Consider the following 16,785-nt stretch of genomic DNA (forward strand, 5'->3'; position numbering starts at 1 on the left):
CCTGACCATATCAGTTTTCAGCAAATTGTCCAGCGCCGCTCCCTACAGCTACAGCTACTGTATGTTTTAACATCTACACTGTTTTTCTACTGCATCTGTCTTCATCCAGTGATAATAGAAGAGGCTAACGGTGCCTTGTATTTAGTGATATGACTACCATTAGCAGATGCCCGTGTCAGAGATAAAAAAGGACGAAAGATCAATGGAGGAATGAAACGACAACATCTCGGATTCTTAATACCAGAGGTGATTATGGGAGGTTCTGTTCTGTTAGTCAACGCCTTTCAATGATCAGTTTTTGTGATCAATTCGTCCAACAGAAAGAGATGTATGAATGCTCAGCGCCATTACTCAAGGGAAGAGACATTTTCAATGGCTTCTATTACAACATGGCAAAGTGAGTCATAGAGACACCATTCATTCATGTTCAAACAATTCATTCATTGCCTTCAAGCACTATATCAAGGACCAGGCCTTGTTTTGCTCTATTCACTGCATCCTTTAATACATTCATTCTCTTATCATCCATTGAAGATGGCTAATGAATTAAGCTTATGCAAGCCGGGGATTTTCAGAGACAAAAATATGATGTTCTATTAGCAACTCCATCTCTCAAATAATGGTTAATATGTTGTCTTTTTCTTGACTGACAAGTTCACAAATACAATTATTTGGAGAATCAAACATCCAAAAATATACAGTATCATATAAACTTGTTTTTTTATTGTGTCCAATGCCATACACACAAGAGAGTGGCACAGTCTAGTGCTCCAATGTGTGTGTGTGTTTCTTCTTAGTTACATAAAAACCCAATCATGCATCAACTGATCTGATACACAGCCGATGAGCTCATAATCTGGATAGATTGAACTGGAACATTAATCTCCTCAGACTTTGAGTGCGGCACAATTCAACAGGAACATCCAGCTGGTTGCCACAGCCTTCCGCCTGTATATCCCAAAGGTCATAACTAATTTGTCAAACAAATAAATTGATGTGCTCACACCTAGACTACTGCAACTCCCTCCTGGCTGGTCTACCTGCATGTGCCATCCGACCTCTGCAGCTCATCCAGAATGCAGCGGCTCGTCTGGTCTTCAACCTTCCTAAATTCTCCCACACCACTCCGCTCCTCCGCTCCCTTCACTGGCTTCCGGTAACTGCTAGAATCCACTTCAAGACACTGGTACTTGCATACCATGCTGCGAATGGATCTGGCCCTTCCTACATCCAGGACATGGTTAAACCGTACACCCCAGCGCGTGCACTACGCTCTGCATCAGCCAAACGACTCGTTGCGCCCTCGCTGCGAGGGGGACCCAAGTTCCCATCGGCGAAAACACGTGGGTTTGCTGTCCTGGCTCCAGGATGGTGGAATGAGCTCCCCATTGACATCAGGACGGCAGATAGCTTGCACATCTTCCGGCGCAAACTGAAAACTCATCTCTTTCGACTCCACTTCGAGCGTTAGAACTATTAACGAAGCACTTTTATACTAATAAAGGACTGGCTTACCTAAAGCCAGTTGAGTAGCACTTGAAATGTTTGGCTCTATGAAACCTGATGTACTTATATGATTCTGTTTTCTTCAAGGTTGTGTCTTCCTGGTCGAATGTACTTATTGTAAGTCGCTTTGGATAAAAGCGTCAGCTAAATGCAATGTAATGTAATGTAATGTGCTTCTACAATATAGAAAGGATTCCCTGTAAAAGTCACATTGATTTAGCTAAATAATACATTTACTTTCATTGTATACTGGTGTCAGGTAAATCTCATTTTGGCAGAAAATGCAGATTTAATCAGAGTCCTTGTACGTCATGATCTGCTCTGAGTCGACCAACACCCTGCAGCTGACAATGGTTTGGATGCCCTTGCAAACTTAATGATCCACAGGTCTAGATTTTAATGAGCAGCTTGTTCTCTGGCACTGCTGACGATGACGGTGCCAGGTCTCCACAGAGGTCGCAGCATCAGTGGCGCCACAGAGTCATTAGAAGAAAGCCAAAACGCACAGGAGGTTCAGAAGCCCTTTAGTGTACACACGCTGATCTCAGTGGAACGCCTCCGGTGGGGAAAGACACACACACACACATATCGCTCAGGTAGATGATCTCTTGAGGCCAGAAGCTTGATGCTTCATGAGCATGTTTTTCTTGTTGGAGCCCAGGGGATTCGTACACAAAGAGTTTGCTCTACTGAGATTACAGAGAGGCAGCCGACAACAAAAACACTGCGGTACACCAAGCTCTACTTATAGACACAGCAATAATGAACATCTGTAATCAAGTGGATGTGCCTCGTTTGGTGCAAAATATAAATGTGCTGTACAGTAGTGAAATATAAATGGTACACTGGTGCCCACATGTTTTTGAGTATTACTTTCTACAACTATCACCAACACCCTAACCCTAAATATATGATGAAATGAATGTTAATCGCAGAACAAATATATTAACATTTAAATTAAATAGCTGTAATGAATGCCTGCTTGATACCTGAAATCACATACAAGGCCGAAACCAACCAGTTACTTTCCATAACATCTGAGCTAGTCCAATTACACGGGAGAAAGTAAAGATTACACCCTGTGACCGCTCAGGGGGAAAGTGAGGGACATGACCCCATCAATGTCCAACCTCTATTGATTTTCCCTCTCAATGATTATGCAAAAGCAGAGAGGTTTTCCCTCTGAGTAATTTCTCGCCCACAAAAGGGCTGAATCTTCGTCTAACCCCTCTCTCTCTATTTCTGTCCATCACATCGCAACACCACACAATTATATTTCCCATAAATATTAACCTGCAGCTATAGTAAACAGTTCAGACTCTGCAATGAGTACAGCAGCTGTGATTAAAGCCTTTAAATCCCAGCTGAAATAATATATATGTATAACTAATACACTATATGTGTAATTGATTAGTTAAACATGGATTAAAAAACAATTAGGCAACAACATTTTAAGATAAAATATCAACATCATGTACTTAAATGTGAAGAAGTACGGCTTTCCCCTAGTTGTAATGACATCAACATATTTTGTTTCTGAACTGTTGCTCCGAAAAGCCATTTGAAGATGTCACCTCTAAGGCGAGCCCTAATGAAGACTAGTCACGGTCTTTCTGATGTTTAAAAGACCAAACGACCAGCTGTTTAATCAGAAAGTCAATCAGCAGACTAAGGTAAAGTAAATTGCAGCCCTACAGAGATAACCGACTAATAGATGACTCTCAGAGCCATGAGCAGCAGGATGCAGGTGAGATCATTAATGCAGCAAAGGTAGTCAAGCAGCAGCAACAGCAGTGTAATTATGAAAGTGCTATTCTAGCTTCTACGATATTAATCACCTTTTGGCAGTAATTCTAATGTATTCTCAGCAACCCATTCCTGAATGAAACCATAACTGTAATGAAAAACGGTATTATAGCACTACCCATCCCTTTAGGAAGTGAATGTAATACGCTTATGTACAGTATTACCTTTCAAGTACATCTGAAAACGATGTGACTTTTCTTTTACACATTATTTGAAACCTTGAATGGCGAGGTACTTCACGGTAGTGATCGGAAACTCTACATGAATGGTGCCTGTGTTTGTTTGATATCTTTGTTTCTCTAAAGTGTCAAACCCATTTTATTTCATACAGGTATGATGTAATCTAACGCCATTTTAGTGTTGAAGAAGATCCAGTGTAAAGCTTTGATCCATGTCTGCCAAAGTCCTGATGCAATGGTAAAATAAATGATGCAATGCAACCAGCAAGTAGTAAATACAAATTGAGAATATCTGGGAAAGAAAGTTTAATGGGAACGAAATGTCTGAATGTTTTCTAAATGTATGATTCCCCTATGATTGGATGTGCTGAATGTAGGGAAAACACTTGCCTGATGTGCCGTAACCTTAGCCCTGATTGTCTACGCTCATGACAATTGCCTGTTGCAGAGATTGCTCAACATCATGCACACATTTCCCTCGTAGATAGGACAGATTTTTGTGACCACATAATTTTCAATCAGATCCGATCCCGGTTAAGTTGCCATGCAGTGCGAGGGGTAACATGCAGGTCATATGCTCTCCCCAAGTGCTAATGAGAAGCTTCAGTCAACACATGGCTGTCATTCTTTATCCTATCTATATGAGTTACAGAGAAGGTATGGCTGACAAGGCCTGTCCGTTTCCAGCTCACACCGACCCGCTGGGAACAGAACCAATAATGGCTCGGCTTCTTTGCATATGTGTGTCTGTCCAAAAGCAATCATTTCCAACTGCTATAAGTTTAATCTTGCCCAGGGGACTAATTGTCTGTCTATCAAATTAATATGAGGCAGAATCTTTTCAGTGATCATCAGATGCCCTGGACCTGTCGGCTGATGAAATGTGGTCTCATTAAGACATCACTGAGACATTTTAATACATTAGCTAATGGTACAATATTAGTGGTTCTGCTAAAGGGGACATATTATAAAACATTTTTGGAAAAGGTCTTTTTTTCAGAGCACATATATTTTCGTGTCTGAAGTGAAAACTGACCCACAACCTGTGAGACAGCTTAGTTGGTTGGCTAGGTCAGCCAACATGCGTTGCAAACAACCGTTCAGATGTGGCGGATGTTCATATGTCACATGGAGACTCTTTAGAATATAATCCACCATCTGATTATAGCCACCAATGGATTGAAAATACCACTGCAAGTTTTCTTGCTGCGCATGCGCGTGACGGTGGTGCCTTCACAGACCCGTCTATTATCCGCCTTTTGAGAGAGGCCGTAGCTGCTCTCAGAAGGGGAACAGTTGACGGACTGTTTATTGTTTTTATTGTTTTTCTTTTAATTTTTCTGAGCTGCGCCCTTGGCCTGAAGCCTGGATGCGTCAGCGGAAAATGGTTTATGTGAGAAACAACAACAATATTGTGACATGTGTTTTTGCGGACTTGAGGATGGTGTTGAGGCATCTCTCGAGGCAGCGGGAACACATCTAGAGCTGGGGAACCGTGGACTTCCAGCGGCTGGACCCTTCAAGGGAGACAGAGGTGGAGGGCCTCGTCCTCCTTCTTTTTCGACTCGCATCTCCTCTGCATGGAGGCGAGAGCGGAGCCGAAAATTCCCTCGGGAACGATGGGCATGTCTAGCACATCCTCCTTTTCCCGGTCTGGGAGGTTGGTGAGGTTGAGCCATCTAGCTCTTTCCTGCACCACCATGATCCCCATTGCCTTGCCCGTGGCCTGGATGGCGCAGCGTTGAGCACGGAGACTGTGAGTCTGTGATCGCGGCCATCTCGTCCAGAACGGCCGGTCCAGGATTGCTTGACAGATCCTCGCAGAGCTCCGCTTGGTATGCGGTTAGCAGCGAGGAAACGTTCAAAGCCCTGGCGGACAACGCTGCGGCTCTGTAGGATCGTTCAGTCATGGTCGACTGGAATCGGTCCGCCTTCGCTGGCAGTGTGGGGTTCCTGCTTGGTGACGGGACCAGCCTCGGTAGGAGGTGGGCTGCCACCAGCGGTTCCATAGGGCGGTATGCGGAGCAGGCCGAGCCTCTCCATACCGTCACAGTCTAGGGAGGAGGCACCCTGGATTGGGGCCTTGTTGCTAAAGGGCCGGTCTCTCCACGAGACCGACACCTCATCCAACATCTCCGGGAAGACCGGAAGGAGTTGCATCTTTGTCCTCGTTGCTTGGGGAAAATGTTTCCCCTCGTAACGGGACCTGGAGGTCTCCTTGGCCATTTCGGGCCACGGGATGTCTAGTCTGGACGCGGCACGCTGACACACAGGTCCATGCTCAGACAGGGCGAAGCTGGTGTGCTATCGCCCGGGAGAGCAGCCATCGCTCCCGGCTTTGCAGCCTGAGCTGATGACACGAAGATATCGTCTTCTTGCTCATCCGAATCAGACAGGAGGAACTCAGAGGCACCCTCTTCGTCCTCCATATAATCCAATTCCAGCTTAAAGGAAAAGCGTGGGGCTCAGTTCTCGCGTCTCTTGCCGCCACCGGGTCCCAGCCTGACACGGCGCGGGACTCCGGTTCCGCAGCTGCCGCTGTTGATGAGCCCCAGACCGACACAGTGCGGGGCTCAATCTCTGCGGCGGACGCCCCCGCGTCTTGATTGCCAGCCGGCAAATCAGCGGACATGAGGGGGTCCTGTCCCGACAAGCTAGCTTGGCGTGCTAACCGTCGGCGGAGGCTCTTTACGGTGAAGCGGGCACAATGCCCGCACGAGCCGGGGTTGTCAATAGCCTCCTGGGCGTGTTCCAGCCCGAGGCAGGACGAGCAGACCTGGTGTGAGTCTGTGCCTGATATTTTCAACCCGCAGCCGCAGAGCCGAGCCTCCGAGTCCCTGACTCCTCTGGTGTGAGGGAGAGAGGCGTCCATCTTGTTCGCCGCGTGGCGTGGAGAGGACCCGCTCGTAACAGGTACGTAGCCTCGCTACCGTGGTGTCGGTAGTGAGGGAAAGCAAGCTAGCAACAGGTGTGTTGCTAGCTTGAAAAAATCAAAACCTTACCTTAATTTCCGAGGAAAGAAACGGCGAGGTCGATTGTAATACTAACTGGTGTGTTAGCATTAACAGTCTTCTTGCGAAGCAGAAGAGTAGCCGGCGAGCGCCCGTCGACCGAAAGTTAGCTTTGGGTTCAGTCTGTGGACTGTTAAGCTAGCCCGGCTACCATCGAGATGTGCTCTGAAGCGAGAAGAGGTGTTTGAATGACGCATGCGACGTAGCGCAAGCTACTTATAGGGGGTGGATTCCCTGACGCTGACGTCAAGATCTCCAGCCAATCAGGATTGGCGAAATGAGATTGATGCTTCTGTTTGCTCCGCGATGAGGCGCATCCCATAGTGAGACATCGAACGGAGTGTTACTCTGAGAAACTGGGGTTACGTAAGTAACCTATAGTTTTCTTGCTAACGGCCTTATTTGGTCGGCAGGCTAAAAGAGACAGGGGCGAACATAGAGATTTTAAGACTGGTGAATACAGGTATATAAAACCGTTTTTTGTTTTACTTTAAAAGCATGTAAACAGGTAAATGCAAATTGTAAAAAATAACCATTATAAATCAACGTTAAAGAACTCTTTCAAAATAGCATGGTAAAGGCATATCTTGAATCTCTAGCAATATCTTCAAACAAATCTCATAGTGTGAATACACTATTAAAATGAGTGAAATGTGTCTTGCCTTTAAACTTTTTTATGTTTTGCTAAATGCTGGAGAAAGTTAATCAGCAGTAGTGTAATGTTTTTAGATCTATTACACACATATGGGCCTAAAATAAGTGAACTTGTACATCCATAATTAAAACCCGGTTTGCACTGATTGTTTGGCCCCTGGATGCTTTGTGGTGTGAAAGAGGTTGATAAACGATGGAAATGGACGTTGTATTAGCTTCTGTATATCCAACAACAAGGAAAGTATGAGGCAATTTGTGGCAATCGGCAGAGCATTAGTGGAACCAGCATGTCATCCATCTAGCATTGACAGTTTTTGTATGGCATTGTTTACTGAATTTAACAGCCAAAGTGTTTCATGTACTGGACAAGAGGAAGACCTTGCTGCTGTAATGAGAAGCCTTCCATGCAGTACATGTGTCAACAACCGAGGGCCAGATATACTGATGATATCGGTGCTGTTGTTTAGGCCAACATCTGATCCGAAGCACATGTACCCATCACCTGTATATGGTAAGCAAAACACAGGCGAGTCCAGGAAAGACGAAATTACTAGAGTTGATCGATTCAGCCTTGATACCAACCTTTGGATCTGCTACGCATTGCACTTCTTGACACGTAAGAAGAGAATTACTGATGGACTTGACTTGTTTTGCATGTTTTTGGTAAAAAAACTATCAAACAAATAGGAAATGTACCTAGACATAAGGTCAGGGGACAGTAAAGGCAAGGCAAGTTTATTTATATAGCACTTTTCAACACAAGGCAATTCAAAGTGCTTTACAAAAAATGAAAGACATTAAGAAAAAGGCATTTAAAATCAGTCATTAAAAAGAAAAGCTAATAAAATAAACATTACAATAAAAAATACATGGATAAAAGTTACAGTGCAGTCTAAGATATGAATAGTTCAATTAAACATTAAAAGACAAAGTACATGGATAAAAGTTACAGTGCAGTCTAAGATATGAATAGTTCAATTAAACATTACAAGAAAAAGTAAGTAAGTAAGTAGTCATTTAAAAGCAGCGACAAAAAGAAAAGTCTTCAGCCTGGATTTAAAAGTAGTCAGAGTTGCAGCGGACCTGCAGGTTTCTGGGAGTTTGTTCCAGATATTTGGAGCATAATAACTGAACGCTGCTAAAGGTTAATTCACAATTCATGATAATGGATAATGTACCAAAATTGCTTTTTTCTTTGAAAGCAGTGTTGCCACAATATAGGCCAGGCGATTACCAAAGTGAGTAGGCTTCATCACCCAGGAACTCACTGTCCGCACAAAATATAATGACATGTTGAACCTAGTTGTTGAGATGTTACAGTCAGGGCCAAAGTAGAGAACAAACTAACCGACTGACAGAGCTGTTAGTGTGACTGTAAAGTAATTACTGCTGCTTTGCCAGTGGCATGACCTTCTACTAAATGTAATTGAAATCTGTTAAGCAGATATCCTGGTCACTAACAGACTAACAGACAGAGGCAGACATGAGGCCCAAGCATAAGCTCCTCAGTGGTAAAAACGAATATTTAACTGAGGGAAATGAATTCCTATGCTGCGATATCTCCATATTGCAAGGTAAAGTGAGCCTATTACCTGGAGGACAAATAATCAAATGACATATTTAACATGGCGCTGAGGGTACTTTACCCACTAATAACACCTGAATCATAATTACATCTAGATGTGGTTGTAAGCTCTATTACATTTGCTCAATTATATATTTCCTCTGATTGCCACGGTGCCTTTTGTAGTTGCAACAAAGAACAAGTCCCCAGTGGCTTTGTAATATTTTCTGTTTACCTGTACAGGTATTTTTAAAGCTGGTAAACATTTCTAGATGTTATTGTTTTAAATATATTTGAAAATGCCTGAAAGAAAACAATTCCATTAGCAGAGTCAGGCCCACGTGTCTTCTCCCTGGAGCTTTCAACCAATGAAAAATTGATTCGATTTCAGTCACAGATTGAAGAAAAAAACTTCTGGATTGAGCGAGGGAGGAGATGAGAGAGAAAAGAGTTTTTTTATTTTTCTTTCTTTCTTTTGGCTCCTGTTGATCTGATATTGATCGCTTGACATTGGTCAAATATCCCACTCTGCATTGCGGGGAAATGCTGATTGAATGTAGAGGAGGAGGGGTTTGGGTGGGGGGTACTCTGACAGGATAGGGGACATGAGAGAGGCTGATTAGGAGTGTCACCCACCCTGGGATCTTTTTCTGTGAGTGGGATGAAACAGATGCTTTGATTGTTAGCATTGGCTCACCGACACTGTTTCTGCAGGCTGCTCTTTATCCATGCCAAGTCATGAGGCTGCTGTTTTTAATTGTTTTGAATGTTGGCTCTTGTACAGTATAGTGAAAGGAATGGCTGTAAAAGCACATGTTCTTCTTTCCTCTTGTTCATCTCTAAATTGAACATTTCCGTGGCGACAAAGAGTATACTTGGTGAGACGGATGTGCTCTGTTTGTTTTGGCTTTAAAATCCGAGGAGGTTGCCCCCGGAGAAAAAAAACCCTCTGTAGGAAGGACCGTAGAGACTTTCATCAGCTGAAGGCTACAGATCCAAAGCCATTTCCGGCCTCGAAAGAAGTTAACGTTTACAAAGTGAACAAGTTTACAAAGGAACCATGTCGAATACATTCAGAGACTCATTCAATGTCTCATGAATATTATGAATACGCCGTCTGTGAGTACTTTGCAGCCATAGACCCCTTTGCCCTGAATGAAACTAAGGTGCAGAGTGTCAGGGTCTCTTACTTCAGCGGCACCTTGGGTTCACCAAAGGGAGAGTAGCCTTGTTTCGATGGACTGGGAATAATTGGCCTGTTTATACAATCAATGGTTGAGAGAAGGCAACCTTCTCTGGGGAAATATGAACTCTACAGCACCACCACCTGCTCCTGACTCTAAATCCAGCTGTGAATTTCACATGGAGCTATATGACTGGTTTTATATTGTGTCTTTTGTTCTTTATGTTGCATCCCCCATGAATGTTATACACTATTGGTTTTGTCAATATTTCATAACATTGATTCTACACATTCCTGTCAGTGCTAGCTACATAGGATGTTTGTGTTATACTTGTATGTGCTCTTGTGTATTTGATGTATTGTATGTGCTTATATTTTGACATTTAGTATCTAGATACAAGATGTATCTATTTCAGAGTGGCATTTTGTTGCAGAAAACACATGAGATCTGCATCAAAGGTCAAAATGTATGTGTGAATTTGTTTCACTTCTGCTGTTCAACATTTTGGTTAATTTGCTAACTATCTTAAGCTAACTATCGGGCAATACCACTTAAGATAAATGCATTTAACTAAAAACACCTCTATAATCTCATCCAATAACAGGTGTGGATTGATATCATGTTTGATCAATCCACACCAAAACACAAGTGTGAAAATGACAACTTGCGGGTACACAGTGTATTGTAATTTCGTATTTTTTTGTTGATGCCGATACTAAATTAAGTTATTTCCAACTGGTTGACTATCATCTATTCAATTTAGCAAGCGTAGTGATCGAAGTATTTGTTTACTCAATTCACAGTTTGTAGGAAATGTTAATCTTATCTTCTCGATATGCCATTCAGGTCATGGGTAGGATTTTCTTAGAGCCAAAATAGAGACTTTTACTCTTTTACCAACCAAGTAGCATTGGATTATCAGGGCACTTTTTAATGTTTTTGCTTAATTGTCAAGAGTCTGGTTGCAGCGGGCCAGCCGTCAAGATGACTCAGATGTTTTAGTTTGAGGGTGTCAAAACGTACCGATAGTGAAGATAGTTTTAAACAGAATGATGTTTAAAAATGTAAGAATGTAAACATAAAATCTTTGTTGAAAGGAGAGCAAGTTAACGCTTGCTGTTGGAGGCTGCTTTATTATGTTATGGTCAAACACTCTCTACCTCTTAAAGGTGGGGTATGTAATTTATTTCAGAAACACTTTAAACAATGAATACATTAAATGCTTTGACAATAAATACATAAAGAAAATATCATCTGTGGAAGCCGTGGCGCTGTAAAAAGCATGACCAATCATTTTAGCCGGCCCAATGATTGGATGGCCTACCTGCCTGTCAGCCTTCCGCCTCGTGCACAAACGTATCTCGTGCCCTCATTGGTCATGTGCGCGTTCGTGTGTGTTGGAGGAGGGGCTCTGTAAGGAAGTCTGAAGGAAAAGGCAGATTTGTTCCGGTTGTGTATTTTCAAATTCTAGCGCACTCGAGCTGGTTTCTCCAAAATTACATACCCCACCTTTAACAGTCGTAATTTGACTGTAACTAATTTGCAAATATGAACAAAATAAAGACGAATTTGATTTATACTTTTTCAAATTTCCTATTAATATTGCTATATATATGGTGAGAGCCCAATTTCAGTCATTCCTCTTCTTTGACGATGAAAGAAAGACCTCATTTCCCTATTTCTTTAGATCATAAGTAACCTAGATGCAGTCTTGTGTCACTGTGGTCAGACATGGCACTAAGAATGCCCAAGGCCGAGCATTTATGTCCCATGGAGGGACAAACTGTTTGGATCAAAGTATCCCTGACCTGATAAGCAGTATGTTTTGTAGGTCATTCCCTTCCTTCCAGTAAAAATATGCCACCTTCAAATGTGAAGTTGTCAAAATCCCTAAACCTTATGTGGGTGTTATTTTCCAAATATTTTTAGAACCTGTCAAAGCGGGAAGCAAACTCTATTGAATAAAATCCCGCAGGTTTCAGGGCCAACAGGACCTCATAAACATTGCAAAGGGTACGGAGCAAGATGTACAGTATTCACTGGACCGCACACATCCTCCATTAGAGAAAGGTCACATGAGCTCTTACTTTTGTAGAAGCATTCCTCGCTGTGCATGATGGTAATCCTGTGTCCTTGGAGACAGGAGGCCCGGTGGAGCTCACAATGGTTCTGGTACAGCTTTCCATCTGAGCCGCACACAGGTTTATAGTGCGGTTTACAATGATCCAAGCACTTGCACTCCCCTTGGCCAGTCTCATGGTTAGCCCCGCAGTGACGCCCCAAGCCACAGTACTTGTGTTCACATGGACTTGGATTGACATTGTGTCCCATAAAACCTGTGAAAAACACACAGAAAGAAAGCACAAGTTACATTGTTGTCTGAACACAGACCATTAGTGAAAGATGTATATCTAGAACAGATGGAGAGCACAACTTACTGAAAGTTACAATTCTGCATTGCAAACAAGAATAAAACATTGCTTTAATTGCCTTTCCTTATTCCTAAGTATATGCTGCGTGCATTTGTTGTCTTATGTTGTGATGTTTTTTGTTTTGATGGCACCTTTTGAAAGGGAGAAGCATTTATTTCTCTCATTGTACATGTATAATGACATTAAACAATTCTATTCTATTCTTTCCCTGTCTTTTTCAAACAAATGTTATCATCATCTACATCTATACAAAAATGTAATACACTTGTGACACGTTTTACTTTTAGATTAATTCATTGAAAAAGTTGCAGTTTAATTTATTTACTTATCAATGAAAATAATTTGTTGTGTACAGATTAAATATCACATAACAAGTCACCTCATGGATCATATGTTCTGAAAATCCAAATGTTTAAAAAGCAACATTTATTTTTCTATAGCATGCTAGAGGTGTTAAGAATGATACGCATATAAATATGAAACGGCAGCATTTCCATGAGTGCCCTACAAAATGTAGACGAGGCTAGAGTATGTTTACAGTGGCCAGTGTGCCCCACAGTTACCTCTCCACCTCTTACATTTCATCAATAATACCCTCCACCTTGCTGTGAGTGTGACTTCAAGTGAATAACTCTCCACAGTGAATGACTAAAAGGGGAGAGAATGATTTGGGTTTTGCAGTAAGGAATACTTTCTCATACAAAGTGACCATGAAATGACGAAGGCTAAAACATTATCAAGTATTCAATTGATCCAAGGGCTGAGCGTTGACGTGAAAATAAATGGGTAGAGTGTCCTTGAGCAAGACCCTTATTCCCAGCCTGCTGCTTTTTTTGGACACAGATCTGTCTGTACTGTAACTCATCAACCACATGGCTTCCTAAAAGCAGCGTGCTCACTTGTAGATTGCCCTTTGGAATATTCCTCAAGAGAAGGGTATGAAGAGGGAAAAACAACAACTCAACCACCATCAGAGTGGAAACCTCTCAAGGTTGCGCTGCTACATACAGTTATGGATATAAGGGACGACTGAAAATACATAATATATTAAGAAATATTATTATGGGTTTGTCCACGGCTCATTCTATTTGTGTATAGGTCACTATTTCTACGTTTTTTTCTACAATTAAAGAAAAAGTGTTTAAACTCACATCCTCACACACAGACCACTACTCACTTCAACAGTGCTTCTGAATGAAAGCTCTGACAAGTGAAAATGTATATCAGGTTGTCAAATGTTGTGAAATAGTTTGCCTCTCTAACCCGTTTTAATTGTTTGGCCATTTATGTCCAGAGACAACCCGTGCAACCAGTGCCATGGACGTATAAAGGGATAGCTCAGAACAATTGTATTTGCAAAATATTATTATAAAAATATCCGTTTTCCTTTACGTATCCACCCCTGAAACCTCAAGCAAGATTATTGTTATGAGGATTATGTCGAGGAGAACCAAAACATGGTTAACTTGGGAAAGAGAACAAAGTCATAATACATGTATGGATCATGTTATCAGAAAACGAGCCTTTGCATATGGCTGTAATTCATGGAACCTAGGGTTGTGCTGTATTTACAGAGACGACTTAACTGAAGCACATACTGAACAAACTGGCATCCACAAACCTTACTCTCACAAAGCACACTGTTCTTCACTGATCAATACATATTGACTAGCGAGTGGTGCTTCACAGCATTAATCAATGATGAATTTGCCTTTAAACATAATAGTATGCTGATATTTCAACTAAAACAATAAGCAAGACAACATCCAGTGTTCACAGACAGGCCTTAGCAAATGTTTATATCATTGTATTAGAGAAATAGGCTTAGCTTCGTAGCTCAGATCCATTACACATTGTGAAGTTGCTATCAGCGTCTGCCTCGCTTACGCAACAGTTGTTACTTTTCCACTTTTCTACAGACTTCATTATATAGAAGCAGAGTTCTGTTTTCCAAGTAGAACTTATTATACCACTGAGAAAGCAGGTTATATAAATCACTTTTCTGAGGCATGCATCTTTCAATTACGAAAAGAGCTATGTTTTAGCAGGTTGCCGATACAGTTAACAGAGCAACGTAAAGTGTTATACCTCATGCACACCCCTAACATCTCCCCACACTCAGTGCTGCCGTCACAGATGGTTCAGACAAGATATGAGTGTGTACACTGTGACCTGATTGGAGACAGTCAATTTGCTAGTTTATTAAATCCCAGCGGTAGCCGGGCATAATGATTATTCAGTGAATCCAGGCATCCTCTGCCACCAGCAGGGTCAGCGAAGGGCGCAGTCATTTGTTATCAGTATGCACATCCAACGGTCCGGTCATCAGCTGACAAATGAGGAGTTGTGCACAGCCATTCATTTATTGATGACCTATTACTTTCCCAGAGCGTGGACCAAAATACATGATGTTCAGAGTTGGATGTGAACCTGAGGGTTGTTATGAGAATGATGAGCTTTAACTGCATTTGTAAACACTTGCTAGGGGCATAGATCATGGTATGGTGGGGGTTTGTTTGGATTACACTACAACAAACATTATTTATCTTAAGATAAGGAGTGTATAAAATAGTCAATACACTTAAAATACTATTAATAGTGAGAGAACACAATACAATTGGGTCAATAATGTCATATTTACAGTCTGCAGAATATGTAGACAACACTGCCCTTGTTAAATTAATACAATTGTATGTGACCAAAAGACAGTTTGATAATCTATAACCTTATTTTACCAACACTGTAAACTTAATTGAATTGTCTCATTAAAAACAAAAGCAGGAAGAAAACACGCCCTTACACGGGTAAACTGTTAACCTTTAGTCAAATCATGTAGGTAACACCAAGGTCCTGACATGTGTGGCTCCAGTCCATCATTTGAAGGGCATCATCCTTCCTACCATGCATGCATAATGAGGTAAACACTGTGTACATAAACATGGCCGAGATGGTCATTGCCGGTGGATTAAATCCTCGCTATCACAGCAAAAGACAGCTACACAAACAAATATAATGTAAACTGCTCTTTAGAGAAGTGTAACAACCAGGTCTCTTTGAAAAGCCACTTGTACTTCCTTCCAACATTTATTTTGCTCATACTGAATCTAAAAATGGTTAAAACCACTTTAACAATATTCCCCATTGTTTTGAAGAACATTCACTCTTAGATATGCGTCTTGTTTCTTAACAAGCTATACTGCGTTTCCTATTTCTGCCGTGGCTTTTTCCTCTTCCCTTCCTAAACTAAGGAGGTTTGCCTGGTATCCATCTGATGTTTTCCATTACAGCGGCTCAGAGTCCTGGGGGAGGGAGCACAGTGTGGTAAACAACAGTCAGAGGCTCTACGCTCACTCGGTGCACAGTTCATCTGGCCCACAAGGCGCACGATCGAGTACAAGGGGATGCAAATCTGAATAAACAACTACTAAAACAATGCTGAAACTTTACATTGCACATAAACAATGTCACTTTCCCTAACACAAGCTGACACTTTGCTCCATTTAGTTGCTTGAAAGTCCCAGCAGATGTTGAGCCGGTACATAGGGCTTTTGTGTAGCAACAACTGGAATAGCAAGCAGTCATAGTGTATTTTTAGCCAACCTGTTGTCATGCAAAGAAACAGTTTAATGTATGCCTTCATTCTGCCATCACGCATGGTTTTCACCCACAGTGACTGAATTAAACGGAGGCCATTAGCAGTGTCTCAGGGAACGGCAAGCTGCTGAATGTCACCAATTTGTTTACAATAAATTATTCGTGACATATTTATGGAGAATTACATTTAATGTCTCGAAGCCCGTTTTATTTTCAGCCAGTTTGAGTTGTAGGAATGCAGCACCTTGTACCATATATTTTTTAAACTTACATTAAAAGGCCATGTAGTAGTTTAGTTTTTAGAGACACTTCACAAACCTGTAATTATCAGGACATAATAAGCAGAAAGATATAAAAGATGTCTTAGGCACAGCAAATTCCATAATTATCGGTAATAACGTAAGTGTGTGTGTGCACTACATTCGGTTAAGTTAGTGAAAATGTCCCTCTTATTCATTTGGAAATCATTATTTTTGTTTCGGCTCAATGTATATACCCTTGGGCTAGCAATTCATAATCGTTCCCAGAACAACTTCCGCGCCAAATGATGCAAGTTCATGACTTTCACATTTTACTTAGGCTACTTAAGGGTTTAACGGTTAAAAATGTACAGCTCTAATGGAAAGAGTCATGCGTGCAGTGTGTAAATGTGCAGAATTATAACTTTGTCACGCCTTCATTTAGAAAGCTCCTCTGTGCTGATGTATGGAGACGAATGCAGCTGATTCACTTTTAGTATTCTTGGCAAAGGTCGCAAAAAGAAAGTTGTCTGGTGGTGTTGAGAATCAGAAAGACAGCCAGTTGAAGCTTTGTTATCTTCAAATGACAAATCTAAAGTTCATGACTTTTTCTCTC

At 41.7% G+C, this 16,785-nt stretch overlaps 1 protein-coding gene across 1 annotated transcript in view; it reads right to left on the reverse strand.

Moving 5' to 3' along the window:
* fstl5 (follistatin-like 5) overlaps positions 1-16,785 on the reverse strand; it is a 200,649-nt gene that overhangs the window by 121,432 nt on the left and 62,432 nt on the right. Inside the window, exon 4 of the mRNA XM_034227644.1 lies at positions 11,992-12,240. Coding sequence (XP_034083535.1) covers positions 11,992-12,240 — 249 coding nt within the window. The remainder of the gene's footprint in view (positions 1-11,991; positions 12,241-16,785) is intronic.

This window comes from Gymnodraco acuticeps, unplaced genomic scaffold, assembly GCF_902827175.1.
Source record: "Gymnodraco acuticeps unplaced genomic scaffold, fGymAcu1.1, whole genome shotgun sequence".
In the NCBI taxonomy this organism is placed as follows: Eukaryota; Metazoa; Chordata; class Actinopteri; order Perciformes; family Bathydraconidae; genus Gymnodraco; species Gymnodraco acuticeps.